Here is a 14,600-nt window from a genome sequence, read left to right on the forward strand (position 1 = left end):
GAGCATCACTTTGTGCTAAAATAACTGAGAAGATGGATAGGAGCCCCTTCAGCAGGTTTGTCTTGAGAGGATTTAAAGAGAAGTGCTGATGTTGTGCTTGGCTTTTCATCACAGCTGCTATGGGCACCCTGCTGTGGAGGTGAGCAGAGGAAGGGGTGTGTTATGGGCCATCATGAAACCCCCCAGCAGCTGGGGATTATCTGGTGACATGGTGGGGACACCTCTCTGGTCCTTCAGTCCCCAGGGTGCATCAGAGGTGGGATTAGGATCTGACCTTGTTTCTTGCAGCAGCATCAACCTTTTTGATCCCTCTTCAAATTCTTAGAGATGCCCAAAATCTCCCTTAGAAGGCAGCTCTTATCCTGGGGAATGATTAGAACAGTTTAAAAAGGAGTTTGCTTGCTTGGAGAGAAACCTGAGCATAATACTTGTGCTGCCCCCAAAGGTGAAGGACTTCTGCAGAAGTTGAGTGGCCCTGGCAGCCTTCCAAGGGAGCATCTGCTGCTTCCAGGAGATGCAGGGTGCTTCTCTGACCACACCTTGCAGGGGAAGGACATGATTTCCAGCATTTTTTTATTGAATTATGGATAGGTTGCGTGCCTGTGCTATTGCTGTCAGCATCTCCATGCTTTTTTTTTTTTTTTTTTTTTTTCTTTCCTCCACTGAAAGAGCAACTGCTTTAAAGGAAAGAAGGAAAAAGGATGTCTTTTTACCACATCCACCCTATGCTGGACTAAGCTTTGGTAGCTCAGTGATGAGGGAAAGCTGCAACTCTTTCTTTATGTTGCTGGAGCCCCTGGTTACACCGTGGCTACACCTGGTGTAGATATGGGGTTGTCTTTGCTACCAAAGATGCATCCTGGGGTGAGATCAGCCATGTGTGGTTGCAGCCTCACCAGGAAACCTCCCCAGAGGTCCAAGCCCTGCAGTTTGTGCTGGGATGTACCTTGTACCCTGCCATGAAAAGGAGTTACACAAAAACCCCCAACTCCTGTGTTCTTGCTGGTTATTCATGCAAACTTTATAACCCAAATACAAACGGTTGAAAGGGAGAGTCTAACTCAGGGGTTTTTTTTCATAGTGCCTTTAAAGCTCCTGTACAAACTAATGCATTCATTCATTAGTTGCAATTCCCCAAAGCACTGAGTAAAGTTTGTGATTTTAATTACTTTTTGTAGGGGGCTGAGCACACGGAGGCTTCAACAGATGATTATAGTTCATATTATTCATGCAGCTTTTTTTAATCCCCTTCCCTGCTAGGACATGGCTGATAAATACTAAAATTGAAGCCTGCTGATAAATTCCCAGCCCCGTCCTGTGTCCTGATCTCTGAACTGAAGCATTTTGCTGACAGAAGGACTGAGTTTCCCCAGAGGTGCTGCAGAAAGTGTCTCTGTAAGGAGGGTGTGAGCTGCCAAGGCTGCTGTGTGCTGGGCTGGAGGTATTTGCCAAAGTTACATCTCATCCTGTTTATCTGGAAGCCCCAAACTGGGCTGACTGTGTCACACGCTGGGTGGTAAAAACTACAGAGGTTTTCAAACAGAAACACAGAATATTTATATTGTTGCAGACCTTTGTGAAAATATTAGTGGGCAAATCTAACCAACTAAAGTAAAATGCCAGCAAAACATTTCTCAAATTAATGAAAAGGATTGGATCCATTATTTAACTGTTGATGTTTTAATCCTCAAGCGTTTATTTGATTCATTTGAAGTTACTGTAGCTTCTTCTGTTGTAAACATTTTAGGGCCACATCCTTCTTTATACGCAGTCTGCTTAGTGGAGACCCAAAGGCTTCCTCTATGTAAGGAAATTGTTACTTAGGAATAATTCTTTAGCTGCAGCTCTGCAGTCCTTCTGTAACCTGCTGCTTCCCCTGGCATCCTCTTGTCTCATTGATGGGATCAGCTCAGCCCCAGCAGTGCCAGGACCTGGGGTTCTCCCAGTGCAAGAGGAATAGGAGGTTAATGAGAAATTTTTTTTTTTTTTGCTTATTTTTATAGGGTTTGATCTTTTGGTCTTCCAAGACAGCTTTACCCCTGTGAGCCTGACTTCTCTGCATGCTTCCTAGGGGATGAGGTGATTCAGAGCTCACTGTGCAGGCTGCTAACTCATTTAACATCAGAAAGGAAGGGAAGCAACAAAACTGTTCAAGTGCTTGCGTTGCACCAGGAGCTTTCAGCAGCTCCTCAGAAAGCAACTGTCTGTGTATTCAACTGCAGGTGAAGGAAAGGAATGAAAATAACTAATCCCAGGAGTAGGCATCCTTTGCTTAAGGTCTCAGAGTCCTGGCTGTGGGATAGCTGAAGGAGAGGAGAGGTCTCTGCTCAGTGCTGTGGGGTAGGAGGTCTGGGAAGCCAAGTGAGGAGTGATGCTGGGTGATGTGGTTTGGGCTGAGCTAGAGTTTGGCTGAAACCCCAAGTCTGCCTGCTTCACAGTGATGAAAAGTGCTTGTGCTTGAAAAGAGTGGCTGCTGGTGACCCTGAGAGCTGGGATCTTGGCTTTGCACTTCTTTCCAAGTGATGAGAGTGATTTAATCTAATTTAATTTTCCTCAACAAATATATTTAGTCTTTTAACGATATTACAAGTGATGTATAAGCAGTGAGAAATGCTTGTCTTTCCCCCCTCTGTTGACCCATACAATCCTTTTATGGAACAGCACCAGGCTGGTGTAAAGCTTTTAACAGCATTAATGTGAATGATTCTGTTCTCTTCAGCAGCAGCAGCAGCACACCTGGCTCTGCAGCACCCTGAGCTTGATGGAGTCTCTGAGTGCCATGAGTCTGTTGCACTCGGTAATAAAATGAATGCAAAAAACCAGAAGACACTTAGACACATATAAAATTATTTTCAGGTGGGCAGAGATCCTCTTTTGTACCCCTCTGACTTTGCATTGTAGCCTCAAGTTGAGAGTAAATTACAGGGCTGAGCACCTTAATGCACCTTCATAATGCAAGAGTCGACTGTAATTCTGTGCTGAGTGCTGTCTGGATGAGAATGGAGCTTTGGACTTGGCAGCACACCTCTCCTTAAGATTTTACAGTGCATCAACTCATCTCTGATTCCATTCTCACAGGACCTCTTGGTCAAGCCCATGTTCTTTAGCTCCCTGCAGGAGAGCTCTGCCAGCCTCTACCCTTTCAGATCTGCTGTGAGCCATGGGATGGAGGCAAAAGCATCCTTGCTCTGGAGCAACAAGCTCCTGCCTTTCCTGCATCAGCTTTGTGGCACCCAATTAAACAGTAGAGTTGAATCAGAGATGTGGAAGGTTGGACCTCAGGAACTATCTCTTCAAGGGCTGGGTTAAATAGGACCTTCCCTTATAACAGTGAGCAGCTCGTGGTGAGGCTCAGGGATGCTCTCATTATCCAGTATCCCATCCTGGGATGGCACTGTCCTGACCTTCATCCAGTTTTTGGGGGAGGTTTAGCCCACCCAAGGGTAGTGCAGAAAAGATGAAATATCTTGTTGAAGGTCAGGGAAACAAACTGTTGAGAGCTGAAAGGGAAGGAGCAGCAGTGCAGCACAGCTGCATTTTTGGCTCTATTATGAAACAATTCCCAGTGGAAATCACCACATCTGACTCTTTGAGGGGGATTTCTGGAGCTGCAGCCATCCCTGAGCAGTGGAAATGAAGAGAAAATCAAAACTGCCAGGCTGGGTCAGACCAAAGCTTCATCCCTCCAAGACTGGCCAAAGGATGATGCCAGGAGGACACCATTATCCTGGCACTTTTTCAGCCAGTGTTTCAGGGACTTTCCCATCAGGATGCTTCCTCCTGATCCACCTTTAATAGCAAACTGCTGACTTGTCCTCCCTGAGCTTGTCCAGTCCTTCTTTGAAGCAGCAGATATTTCTGGCTCTCAGAACATCCCTGACAATGAGTTTCACAGATTAATTAGAAGGGGAAAGGAAATGGTCTTGGATAGGTTTTTAAATAAAGGGATAGATCCCTTTATTCTTGTGTTGTCAGAAGTGGCACCTGGAGAGGGATTGAGAAGGGGAAATGAGAGAGAGGGGAGAGGAGGTGAGGGTTGAATTTGGGAATAAAATGCAGTGGGGGGAACTGCTGAATTCATACCAAACAGAGCCCTCCCAGGGATGGGATGCTTTTGTGTGCAGTGACTGCACCAGCTTCATCCTCTCTGTGGAGATGAAAGGGAGATTGAATTTGGTGCTGTTTGAGTATTTGGGAGGTCAGAGCGGTGTGACGTGAGGGGACGTTGGTGTGAACCAAGTGGAACTAAAAGCACTTGGTAATGAGCACACAAATGCCTCCAGCCTTTGGCTCTCTGGGCTTCTGGGCTGCTCACCTGGAGGGCTGATTGCAGGGGAGGAATTGGGGTGCAAACTGTGGAGGGAGGTGAGGATGTTTGGCTTTGTCTCTGCCAACAAATGGCAGGAGATGCTCCAAACCTGGCATCATTGCTGCTATTTTGATTCCACTTGGATACCTGCTGGTAACTGCGTCAGACAGCCCTGCAGCACTGGGTTCACCCAAAAGAATTAACAGTACCTCCAGGTTATAGATATGAATATTTATAAATTTAAATTTTAATCTTTTTTCACTTAGTCCAGAGAGCAGAAAATGTCTGTCTCCCTGGGGATGTTTTTGAAGCAGAACAATAAATAGCATTTCTGGGATCCACAGCTTGCTCTTTCAGCTACACTTTTTCCTAACAAGGAATGTGCATCTTGGGTTTCCCATACCTGCTCCCAGTGAGCAGGTGACTTTGTTCAGGATTTGCACTGTTTCAAGATGTCCCCAAGAAGCACAGTTTCATACAGCCATCTTTGTGTGTCTTGGAGAGATTTCTTCTTTTGCCATTTGTAAATATTTCACCCATTTTTAAATAATTCATTCATTAAGTGGCTTTAATGGGAGAAGGAATCATGCTTAAAATATAGGTGAGCACTTAAAAACACTGCAAGTCTGAAAGGATGTGAAAAGTAATTTGTTATTTTTACACCAGGATGAATCTTCCCTAAGCACGGGGAGAGAATGGGAGATAAGGGATGTGGTGTCAGGCCAGACCTGGCTCAGGCTGGGGCATTGCTGGGGTTTGAGGGGTAGAGCTTTGCATTGGGGTAGATTTGGAGAAGAACCCTGCTAGGGGTGAGGTCTGGAGGGGCTGATGCTCTGGAACCATCAGCTGCCCTGAGGGACCACAGGGCACTGCACTCCCTGGGTTCTGCAAACCTGGCACCTTCTTGGTTGTGTTGGTGCCACTTGCAGCCCTGCTGAGTATCCAGGACAGTAAAAAATAGAAATAACTCCTCTCCAGTTTAGTAGTCACCTATGAATTTTGCATAATAATTAATCAATTCAGTTGTGTACTAAATCTCTCTCCCTCCTAGCAGCCTGTCCATGGCTGCAGTAAACCATAAACTTAATTCCAGCTGCCTCTAAGCAATGGAAAGTAAAGGTTAAAATGCAACTCATGGAGGCAGCAGTGTTGGGTTGTTTTTTTTTTTTTACTTGAAGAGGAGTTAATGGCAGTGATACACACTTCTATAGTGCCTTTATTGTTGGTTCTCAAAATGTCATCGGGCTGTTAATTAATTAAAGTTTGTCAGCACCTTCCTGAGCAGAAGTGGTAGTTTGGATGACTGGGAGCCAAGTGCTCTGAGCTGTTGCATGGTGCTTTATGGGGAAGGAAGGGAAATGTGGATGGTTTAGAAATGGGGAAACGGAAGCTGTGGGGAGTAGGGGAACACCCTGGGGAAACTGAGGCAGAACAAGGGGTGAGTGACTGTAGAAAGTTGAGGAGAACTGGGAGTTGGGTGTTGGACGAGTGCCCCATCCCTGAGAGGCCTTTGCCCTTGGTTCCTGTTGCTGATGGTGTTAACACAATAACTCAAACTGGGGCTGAACATCCCTGCACGGGGCAGCTCTGGGGTTCATCCACACTTGTTCATTCCTTTCATTTGCAGAAGCTCGAGGTGAGGTTTTTGAAGGTTTTTGAAGGTTACCTTCAAAAGCAAAACATTTGCTTGAGAAAACAGAACAAAGGTTCCAAAAACCCAGGTTCTGGCCAGATGCCAGGATAATGTTCTCAAATATTCTGTAGTTCTCATAATCTTTTCTGGGTTCCTGGAGTCCAAGGTAGATGTTTGTTCACTTTCCTTCTCTGGCTGTGGACTCTTCTCACCTACTCAACCCCTGGCTGCCATAAGGACACTTTGTTGTCTTTTAAATTAAAGCCTCGGGTTTTTATAGTCTGGTACATCCTCCTGTCAAATCTCAACCCTGCACAAGGCAATGAATTTTTAATATTGCTGTCTGGTTCTTCTCCATTGCCCAACCAAAGGGGCTTGAGGACATTTTTGGGCAGGCACAACCCAAGTTCACCAAGGGTGTCTTTGCCATGGGTGTGGTGGGACAAGAATGATGCCACATCCCTGGATGTCCCTCCCCACATATCTCTGGGGTAGCTGGGGGGAGGCAGGACAACCTTTTTGGGAGATGTTAGATAATTTAAAATACTTGTGCTGATGTTGAGTGTTAGTGTTGGGTATTTATTACATGATTTGAGCTTTGGTTAAGTCATGTTTTCTTGGGATAGGGTCCTCATGGGTCTCTCTGAAGACCTCCCTGTACCAGCTTTTCTCAGGGAATAACAAATACTGGTGGTTGCATAAACCCCCCAATGTTTTTTGCACTATTTCTGCAAATAATCCTTGTTTATAATTCACCCTTGGGCAACAAAAGATGCTTAAATTATTAAGACACTAAATATTTTGCAATGGAGGAAGGGAGATAAAACTCTTGGCAGGAGCAAATTGCTGGGGAGAAGTTGTTCTCTTCAGCCTGTTTAGTGCTTTAAAGTATTATGAGAAATAATATGTGTGGGGGAACTGGGAATTCAGCACTTTTCAAAAGATTTTCTTCTCTCTTAACAAGGCAGCTGCTCGGTGTGTGCTTTCTGTAATCCCTGTAAATAAAAAGCATCCCCAAGGCATTCGTGTGGGTCCCCAGAGTTGTGCCCACTTGTTGTGGGGCTGAAAGTGGCCCAGTGTGGATTAGGTGGTGAAAGTGGCAGCTGGGAGGTCTCTGTCCTGCCCCAGCTCCACCACATGGGCCTTAGAGCTGTTTCCATGTACTCCCCCAGGACAGATTTTCTGGGGATCCTGTGCCAGTTCTCTGGGGGTGGGAGATGCTGGTGCTGGCTCATCGTGTAGCTGTGTTGAGCTTGGACTGTCTCCTAAGGACCAGCTCGTTGGAAAAATGGGAGGTGTTCCCGTGGTGTGAAATGGAGAATCTTGTAATTGGTGATTTTGCCACTGGTTATTTATTCACCCTACTGGCACGACAGCTTCTCAGCTCCTGGAGTCACCTAACCACACAACCAGGAGTGTCTGTGTGTGCATGCACACACACAGTATATCCAGCTACATATAGATGTATTTAAGTAGTTACAACCTTCTAGCTCTCTTTTGGAGAGATCTAAAACACGAACCACGGGGAGTTCAAAACCCCAGGGCGCTCCCAACCTTGTTTTTACTCATCTCAACATTTTAAAGCAAATCCCATCCTTACAGCGATGGGTTGGGCAGCTGAGCCCATGGAGGGACTTGCTCAGCACCGTGTCCCCAGCACACTGGTTCCAGCCTCAATTTTTAATTTTTTTTTTTTTTAATTTTTGTCCCGTTACAGGAGACCTGTGCAACTGCAGCGCCGTGGGGAGTGACAGCACAGCCGAATGCAACATCACGACCGGGCAGTGCCCCTGCCTGCGGGGCTACTCCGGGCTGCGCTGCCAGAGCTGTGCCCGAGGCTTCTACCCGGAGCGGAGCAGCCAGAGGTGCCGGCCCTGCGGCTGCAGCCCCGACGGCTCCATCACCCCCCAGTGTGACGAGTGAGTAACCCGGAGCCTGCTGGGGGGAGCTCTGTGCACAGCACTGCGACTTTGGGGTGTTTTGGGATGTAGCTCAGGGTGAGGGTGGCTCTTGTAATCCGGGGGTAGTGATTAAAATAAAAGGAGAAGCGTGAGGGAAGCTCACCTGGTGAAAATTCATGAAGGATGTTCTTCCTCTCTTTCAAGAGCTGGGTTATAAAAATACCCATAGCTGTGGCAAAAGCTCTGGTAGCCCCCAAGGGAGGTAACTTACATTCCTGAGTTGTAGTGCAGCAGAACCTCTCCTCTAATGCCTTGTGCATCCATTAGTCCCCATCAGACAGAACTGCCTTCATGCTCAGGCTTGGGAGGGCAGTGGAGGAGCTTCGGAGTGGTTTGTTTTCCAGAGGGAGATTTGTTACACCAGAAGCAAGCAAAGCTTTGTGCTCTGCCCTTGCTGAGCATCATGAAAGCAGCAGCAGCCCAAAAGCAGTGTCAGCTCCTGCTTTGCCTGGCATTTAACCCTGCTTCCTCCTCCTCTTCTTTGCAGTGTCAGGAAAGTCACAGTAGCTGAGCTCTTGTATAATGAATATGTTCCTCTTCATTTTACATTACCCACCCTCACATTTTGCCTGTTAAAAGCCAGGATGCAATTATTTATTTTCCAGCTTTCAGTGATCCACCAGTCATTAGAGATTGGTCACTGAGCTGTGGCTGTCACTTTATTTCTGCCTGTAAATAAATAATGGTCAGAGCAGCAGCCCCAGACCCTTTGGGTTCCCTGCTCATGGGGCAGTGAGCTGCAGGGTCTCTCCTTGAAGGAAATCCTCCAGCAAACCACCCTGCAGCAACTTCCAGCTTTCCTAGGCACCAGAAATTCATCAGCAAAGGTGGTTCCTAGAGCCCCTGACCCCTCTTCATGTCCCTGCAAGGGAAACAATCCTGGCGTGTCAATGCAGTCAACTTCTGCACTGGTTGCCTGGTGCTGGCATCAGCTTTGTTGTCTTTTAGGGTTTGGTCCAGGCTCTGCGTGTGTTGAACACCTGCACTTTCCTGCCAAGGCTGGGGCTGAGTCAGAATCAAATTGTTCTGCAGGGATGTGCTCTTTGTAGTTGTTTTATACATATTCCCAAAGTCTCTGCTGATGTCCTTCCTTTTCATTTTGATGCTGTGCTTTGCTGCTTGCATGAGCTCTGAAACATCAGAATGAAAAGCAATGCTCAAGTTGACTGGAGTCATCTTCCTACTAAAAAAGGTGATTCTTGGGGGCCGCGTGTGGAGGTTTTCTCATAAGTTTTAGTGGTTGGTTTAGCTATGGGAAGATGTGCCCTGAAGCATCAGAGTTTGTCACAGGCTGGAAAATCTGAGTTTGGTGAAATGGACTTGTGTGCTGCATCAAACCAGAACACCACTGGAGAGGCAAATTGGGTTAAAAGGTGGATGGGGCACATTTTATCTTTGAGAGCTGGGAGAGGCGCTATTGAAGCAACTGGGTTAACTGGGAGGGAGTGTTCTTGCCCCAGCCCTGAGTCACTGGGCAAAGCACAGACACCGGTGACGTCTCCTCTCGCTGTGTGGAGCGAGCCAAGAAAACGCCCTTGAGAACTTCAGGTGAGAAGCTGCCAGTTGTGAGGGAGAAGGAGGTGGAGTTGGTGCCCAGCCCCAATGTGCATGGATCCAGAGATAGGAAGGACCTCCCTTGCTTCTCCAGCACCGTGATACAGCCTAGAGGGGGACATGGGAGATGCAGATCCTTGGACATTTAGAAAAGGCAGCAGAGGGCAAAATTTGGAGGCAGGCTTAGGGAGGAGGGCTGATGTTAACAGAGATGGCTCTGTTCCCTGCTCAGTGGGGTTTGTTACAGACAGAAATGACCTCTGGGTCTTTTTAAAGAGGAAAATTAGGTCAGTTGTCTGTGTTGTAGGGCTGGGGGCATCGCTGTGGCTGTGAGATGGGCAGCCTTGTGCATGACAAAGTGCATTGGAAAATAAAGTGGGATGCAAAATCCCACAGGGCAGGAGCAGTGGCTGAGTCCTGTGTTGGTGTCAGTCCTGATGGGTAGGATAGCTTCTGCGTCTCAAGGAGATGTGTGTGTGTGTGTGTGTGTGTGTGTGTGTGTGTGTGAATCTAGGAATAAGATTTCTGGCTCTTAATCTGGAAAAAGTTGTTCTGGAGCTCTGGGTTTGGTGTCTACCTGCCACTGAGTCCCTGACTGGGTAGTGTGTGTCCCTCCAGGCAATCCCTGCTTGGGGTGAGGCAGGCAAGGGTTGCCCAACACCAGCACCCAGCTCCTGTTTTGTTGACATGAAAAATCCTGCAAGCTGTATTTATTTTATTTATTTTTTTTTTAAAGCACCGTCCCAACTCTTGACTTGCACAAGTCAAGTCCTGCATGCTGGCTTCAGGAAAAAAGCAGTGGCTGTTCTGATGAGCCTCTGAGTGAAACAGCAGAGTAATTGTGGACTCTGACCCTGTGGGACAGTGGCTGCCTTGGGGGGGACAAGCTGCCTGCAGGCTGAGCTCTCAGGGCACAAAAACCATGCCTGATAGATCTCAAATCAGCTTGCCCAGGCTTTTGTAAAACTGCCTTTTAAAGCACCACCATCTGATGATTTATTAGTATTATTTTTTTGGCATGCTCTATGGCCAGCCAGATGGCACACCCAAGTGCACTGTTTATTAACTAGACCTCAAATGCAGACCATCGAATAAAAATAAAACTTAAAAAAAAAATAAAAATCCCTTTCCTGAGGCAGACGGTTGATTTTGGGAGTGAACATTGACCTGACATGCTGTCGCTCTGAATGGGCTCCACAGCCACTAATCAAAGGTCTGTTTTGGTGGTGTTTAAATTTGATTATCTGGGGAGATCCACACAGATCCCCCTCTGGGATGGCAGAGGGTTTCTGTGCTCTGGTTCCAGTGTTTTGGGTTTGGATTTTTTTTTTTTTTTTAATTTTTTTTTTGTTAGATGAAAAGCCTTGTGTTGTTGAAGCTGGAGCTTGCTTTGGGGCTGGATGTGATGCTGGGCTGCTGGGAGAGGGCTGGCACGTCTTGTAGAGAGGGAATGTGTTGTCCCTTTTGTGGTAAAGCCTTGAAACCTCAGCTAAACCCACAGCTCACTGGGCTGGATGCTGTGTAGATGCTTACTAAAGATAGCTGTGGTCTGAAAGTGTTCATAGTCCATAGAGGAGGGGTGGAGAGGGAAGCTGGAGTTTCAAGAGCTCTGGTCAAGGTCACAGAGGAGTGGAGAATGAGGATGGTGACTCCTGGGTGCAGAGGCTGAGCTGAAGGGCTGTGCCCTGCTGCATATGGGGCTGCAGGAGGGTGCCTGGTGGTGACCCCAGCCTGTGGAAATGTGACCCCAGCCAGGAGCTGACCCCACCAGCTGCATCTCTCCCCATCTTGGGGGCACCTGGAGTTGAAAGCTGTGTCTCTTCTCCTCTTAGGGAGCAGGAGTGTCCCTGGTGGTGGAGGCACAGATGGAGCTGATGCTGCTGGAGAAGATCACCATGCCCAAGCTGGCCACTCCACATTTCCCAGGCCCACACCCCTGTGCATTTATTTTCCTTTTTATTTTATTTGAGCAGAGTCCTCTGCCTGAACTCTCATCTCCCACTCCCTACATCTGGGCAAGGAGCCAGGCCAGGGGCAGCCAAGGCAGTCAAAGTGGGGAGGACAGTGTTCTCCAGCCCCACCAGCTGGGGCACCAGTGGGATCACTGGGGCTCCTTGCAGAATCTCTGCAGCACCCAGCACCTCCCTACCCTCTGCATCTAGTGGTGCAGCTTCACCCAAAATGCCACTCGTGTCCCCAGCTGACTGGCAGCATGGTGAGCTGGCACAGCTCCACAGCTCCAGCTTTGGGATGTGGTTGGGGCTCTGCCAGGGTGAGAGGACAGGGCTGGGTGCAGGGAAAGCCTTTCCCTGCTGCAGAGCAGCCACCCTGCACCAGCTCCAGGAGCTGCAGGGGTGCAGCCCTATAAATGCTGGCAGCAACCATCCCCTGGGCAAACCTGTCCTCCAGCTGGGTCAGCCAAGGGATCAGGGTTGCAACCAGGAGAGCCCAGCCTGAGAGAGGCAGCACGTCCAGCCCACGGGCAAGTGTCCACGTGTGGGTGCTCCTGCACCCTGCAGTTTGGGATGTGAACAGAGGAGAAGGGCTGTGAAGCAGAGAAGATGCTGAGATACCACTGCCTGGCAGAGCTCAGCCCTTCTGAGCCTTTCTCCCACAAAACCCTGGGAGGTTTTGTGTTTCAAGCTGTTAGCCCAGTTCCAGGGGAGGCAAGTGGTGAACCTTTGCACTATTACCACACTGTGACCTGGGGTAGTGATGAGCTGGAGCTGCTGGGGATGTTTAAGGACTGTCATGTGGTTTAGCTAAACCTGGGGTAACCATTTAAACCAGGTTAGGTGTTCCCTGTAAACTGAGCACACATAAACTGCACTCGTTGTCCCCCTTGCAAACAGATGCAGGGGGTTAGGTTGGGGTCTGTGGATCAAATTCAGCTGCTCCCCCTGCCTCAGTTTCCCCACAGGAAGAGGGTGATGGGAAGCAGAGGCTCAGATGCTGCTTGGAGGTGAGGTTAGCTGTGGTTCACATCCTGTGGTGAAACACCCTGCTCAGGTGTGCAGCTTTCTGCTCCTTTCTAACAGAGCAGCTGTTCCTGGCTGGGGACAGCTGAGGGCAGTTCTGCAGTGTGTGATCCTGGGTCCTGCTGCAGGCTCAGTGTAGCTCATGTTAGAGAGACCCTGTCACTTGTTTCCTTTTTAAAAGAAAAAGAAAAAAAAATAGAAAGCATACATATGGATGCCAAAGTGTTAATGCAGAGATGTTTTGCCCCCTCGAGGGCATCTTGTGGGTTTTGTTCATATTAAAAAGAGCTGAGGCAGAGCATCCCTGAGAGCACTGATACATGGCTGTCCCCTGGTGCAGGGATGCTGTGAGGCTGGAAGCAGGGTGCTGTTGGCTGTCACCAGCCCTCTGTGCCCTCTTTGTAGTGAGCTTCTCTTTGGAGAGGCTGATCTTGTGACCCTCACTTGCACAGATTTGCAAGAGCATTGCTGGTGAGAGTAAGGTCAGCAGCACTAACCAGTGTTCTTTGTTAAGGTCCTTGAATAAAGGCTGGGGTTTCTGGAGGATGCTGGGCAGGGAGAGGCAAACACTGGGTTTGCAGGGGTGATGGGATGTGAGAAGCTCCAAAGAGATCATGATGGAGTGGGGGGAGGCCTAAGGGACGTTGGTCCTGGTGGCCTGGAAAAACACCCATGTAGGTGCTTCTAAGATGCACCCTGAGCATCATGCAGTGTGTAGCTACACAGGGCAGAATTTGGGGATTTTTTGTTAGGCAGAAAATGGAGATTCACTGAAATTCAAGGGTTTTGTGGAGCTTCACCAGGCTGGGTGGTTGTAGCAGTGGCTTAAGATGAGAGAGATCTCATGTTCCCAGGGCTCGTGCCCATCCCAGCTGCAGGAGATTATCTGGGGGAGGGTGGTGGAGTTCTCATTTTGCATCCAGAAAACCTTCATTTTCTATCTTCAGCGTGTCATCACACTTCTGAAATGTCTCCTTTGTTTGGGAACTGTCCTTCCATCTCACTGTATTTTAGCAGTCCAGTAAACCAGACTGGGCACTGCTCCCCTTTGGAGATAGGACCCTGTGTACCCAGCTCCTCGAGGACTTATTTTTTACAAAAATGAAGATGAGTCACACCTCTTACCCTATTTTAAAAAGACTGTTCTCCCTTTTATAGACTGGCTGAGCACAAGCAGTGGCTCATTATCTCCCAGTAATGCCTTGTCAGCATCACTCTGCAGAGAACAGCTTTATTTTGTGTAGCGGAAATTGGAACATGTGGATGTCACAAAAGCAGAAGAATACTCTGTTCCAGCATGTTTTTCTGTGTGCTTTAACTATCCAAAACTCTCTTCATATTACAGATTCTCATTCTTCACATCTGAGTAGCTCTCTTCTCTCACAAGTGGGTCAATATTGTACCTGCACCTGTTTTTATTTGGTTGCTGACAGGGATGGGAATTGAATGAGTGAGTGGACACAGCAGCAGGGAAAGGTAGATTGTTATCATCTCTTCCACACTAATTGGGGCTTCTTAGAAATCCTGTTGTTTTGGTGGTTTTTTTTTCAGCAGGCTTTGCTGTTCTGGTCTTGTCTGTTGCAGACTTGCTGCTCTGGTAGATATTGGCTGTCCTCAAAAAAAAAAAAAAAAATTAGCTCAACTTTTTTAAGCTCTTATGGGTAAATTCTGGTCTCGGGGAGGTGGTGCCCAGCCTGATTTCAGGCAGTGCCTCCTGCTCCTGCCTTTTCCTGCTGCCTATGAGAAGATGCCAACAGAGATTTGGAGGATGCAGGGGCTACACTGGGCAAAGCTGGTGCATCCAGTGGGGGCCAGCCTTGTCTCCCAGCCTTCACCCTTGACATCCTTCACCCAACCTTCACCCCTTCACCAACTCTCTTGTGTTGAGGTTGCCTGTCCCATTCCCATCTTGCCCTGATTTCCAAGGGATGCTCTGAGAAGCCAGGAGGTACTGTGGCATTGAGATTTTTGAGGTTAGTCAGGGCTTTTGCTGCTTCTCCAAATGCCAAACCAGAGAGGCCCCCATCCAACCTCTCTCTCCAGGGCCATTGGGGTCCTCCCATCACTTCCTTCCTCTCCAGACACCAAGGTCCTGGCGGGTGGTGTCAGGAGGGCACCCAGAGGAGACAGCACAGCCCCAGGCTGGAGTTCCCTGGCTTTCCCAG

General features: G+C 48.2%; 1 protein-coding gene across 1 annotated transcript in view; it reads left to right on the forward strand.

The window, feature by feature from the left end:
- MEGF9 (multiple EGF like domains 9) overlaps positions 1-14,600 on the forward strand; it is a 44,343-nt gene that overhangs the window by 13,767 nt on the left and 15,976 nt on the right. The window contains exon 2 of the mRNA XM_071765719.1: positions 7,660-7,861. Coding sequence (XP_071621820.1) covers positions 7,660-7,861 — 202 coding nt within the window. The remainder of the gene's footprint in view (positions 1-7,659; positions 7,862-14,600) is intronic.

The sequence above is a fragment of the Heliangelus exortis genome, chromosome 22 (assembly GCF_036169615.1).
Source record: "Heliangelus exortis chromosome 22, bHelExo1.hap1, whole genome shotgun sequence".
Taxonomy (NCBI): Eukaryota; Metazoa; Chordata; class Aves; order Apodiformes; family Trochilidae; genus Heliangelus; species Heliangelus exortis.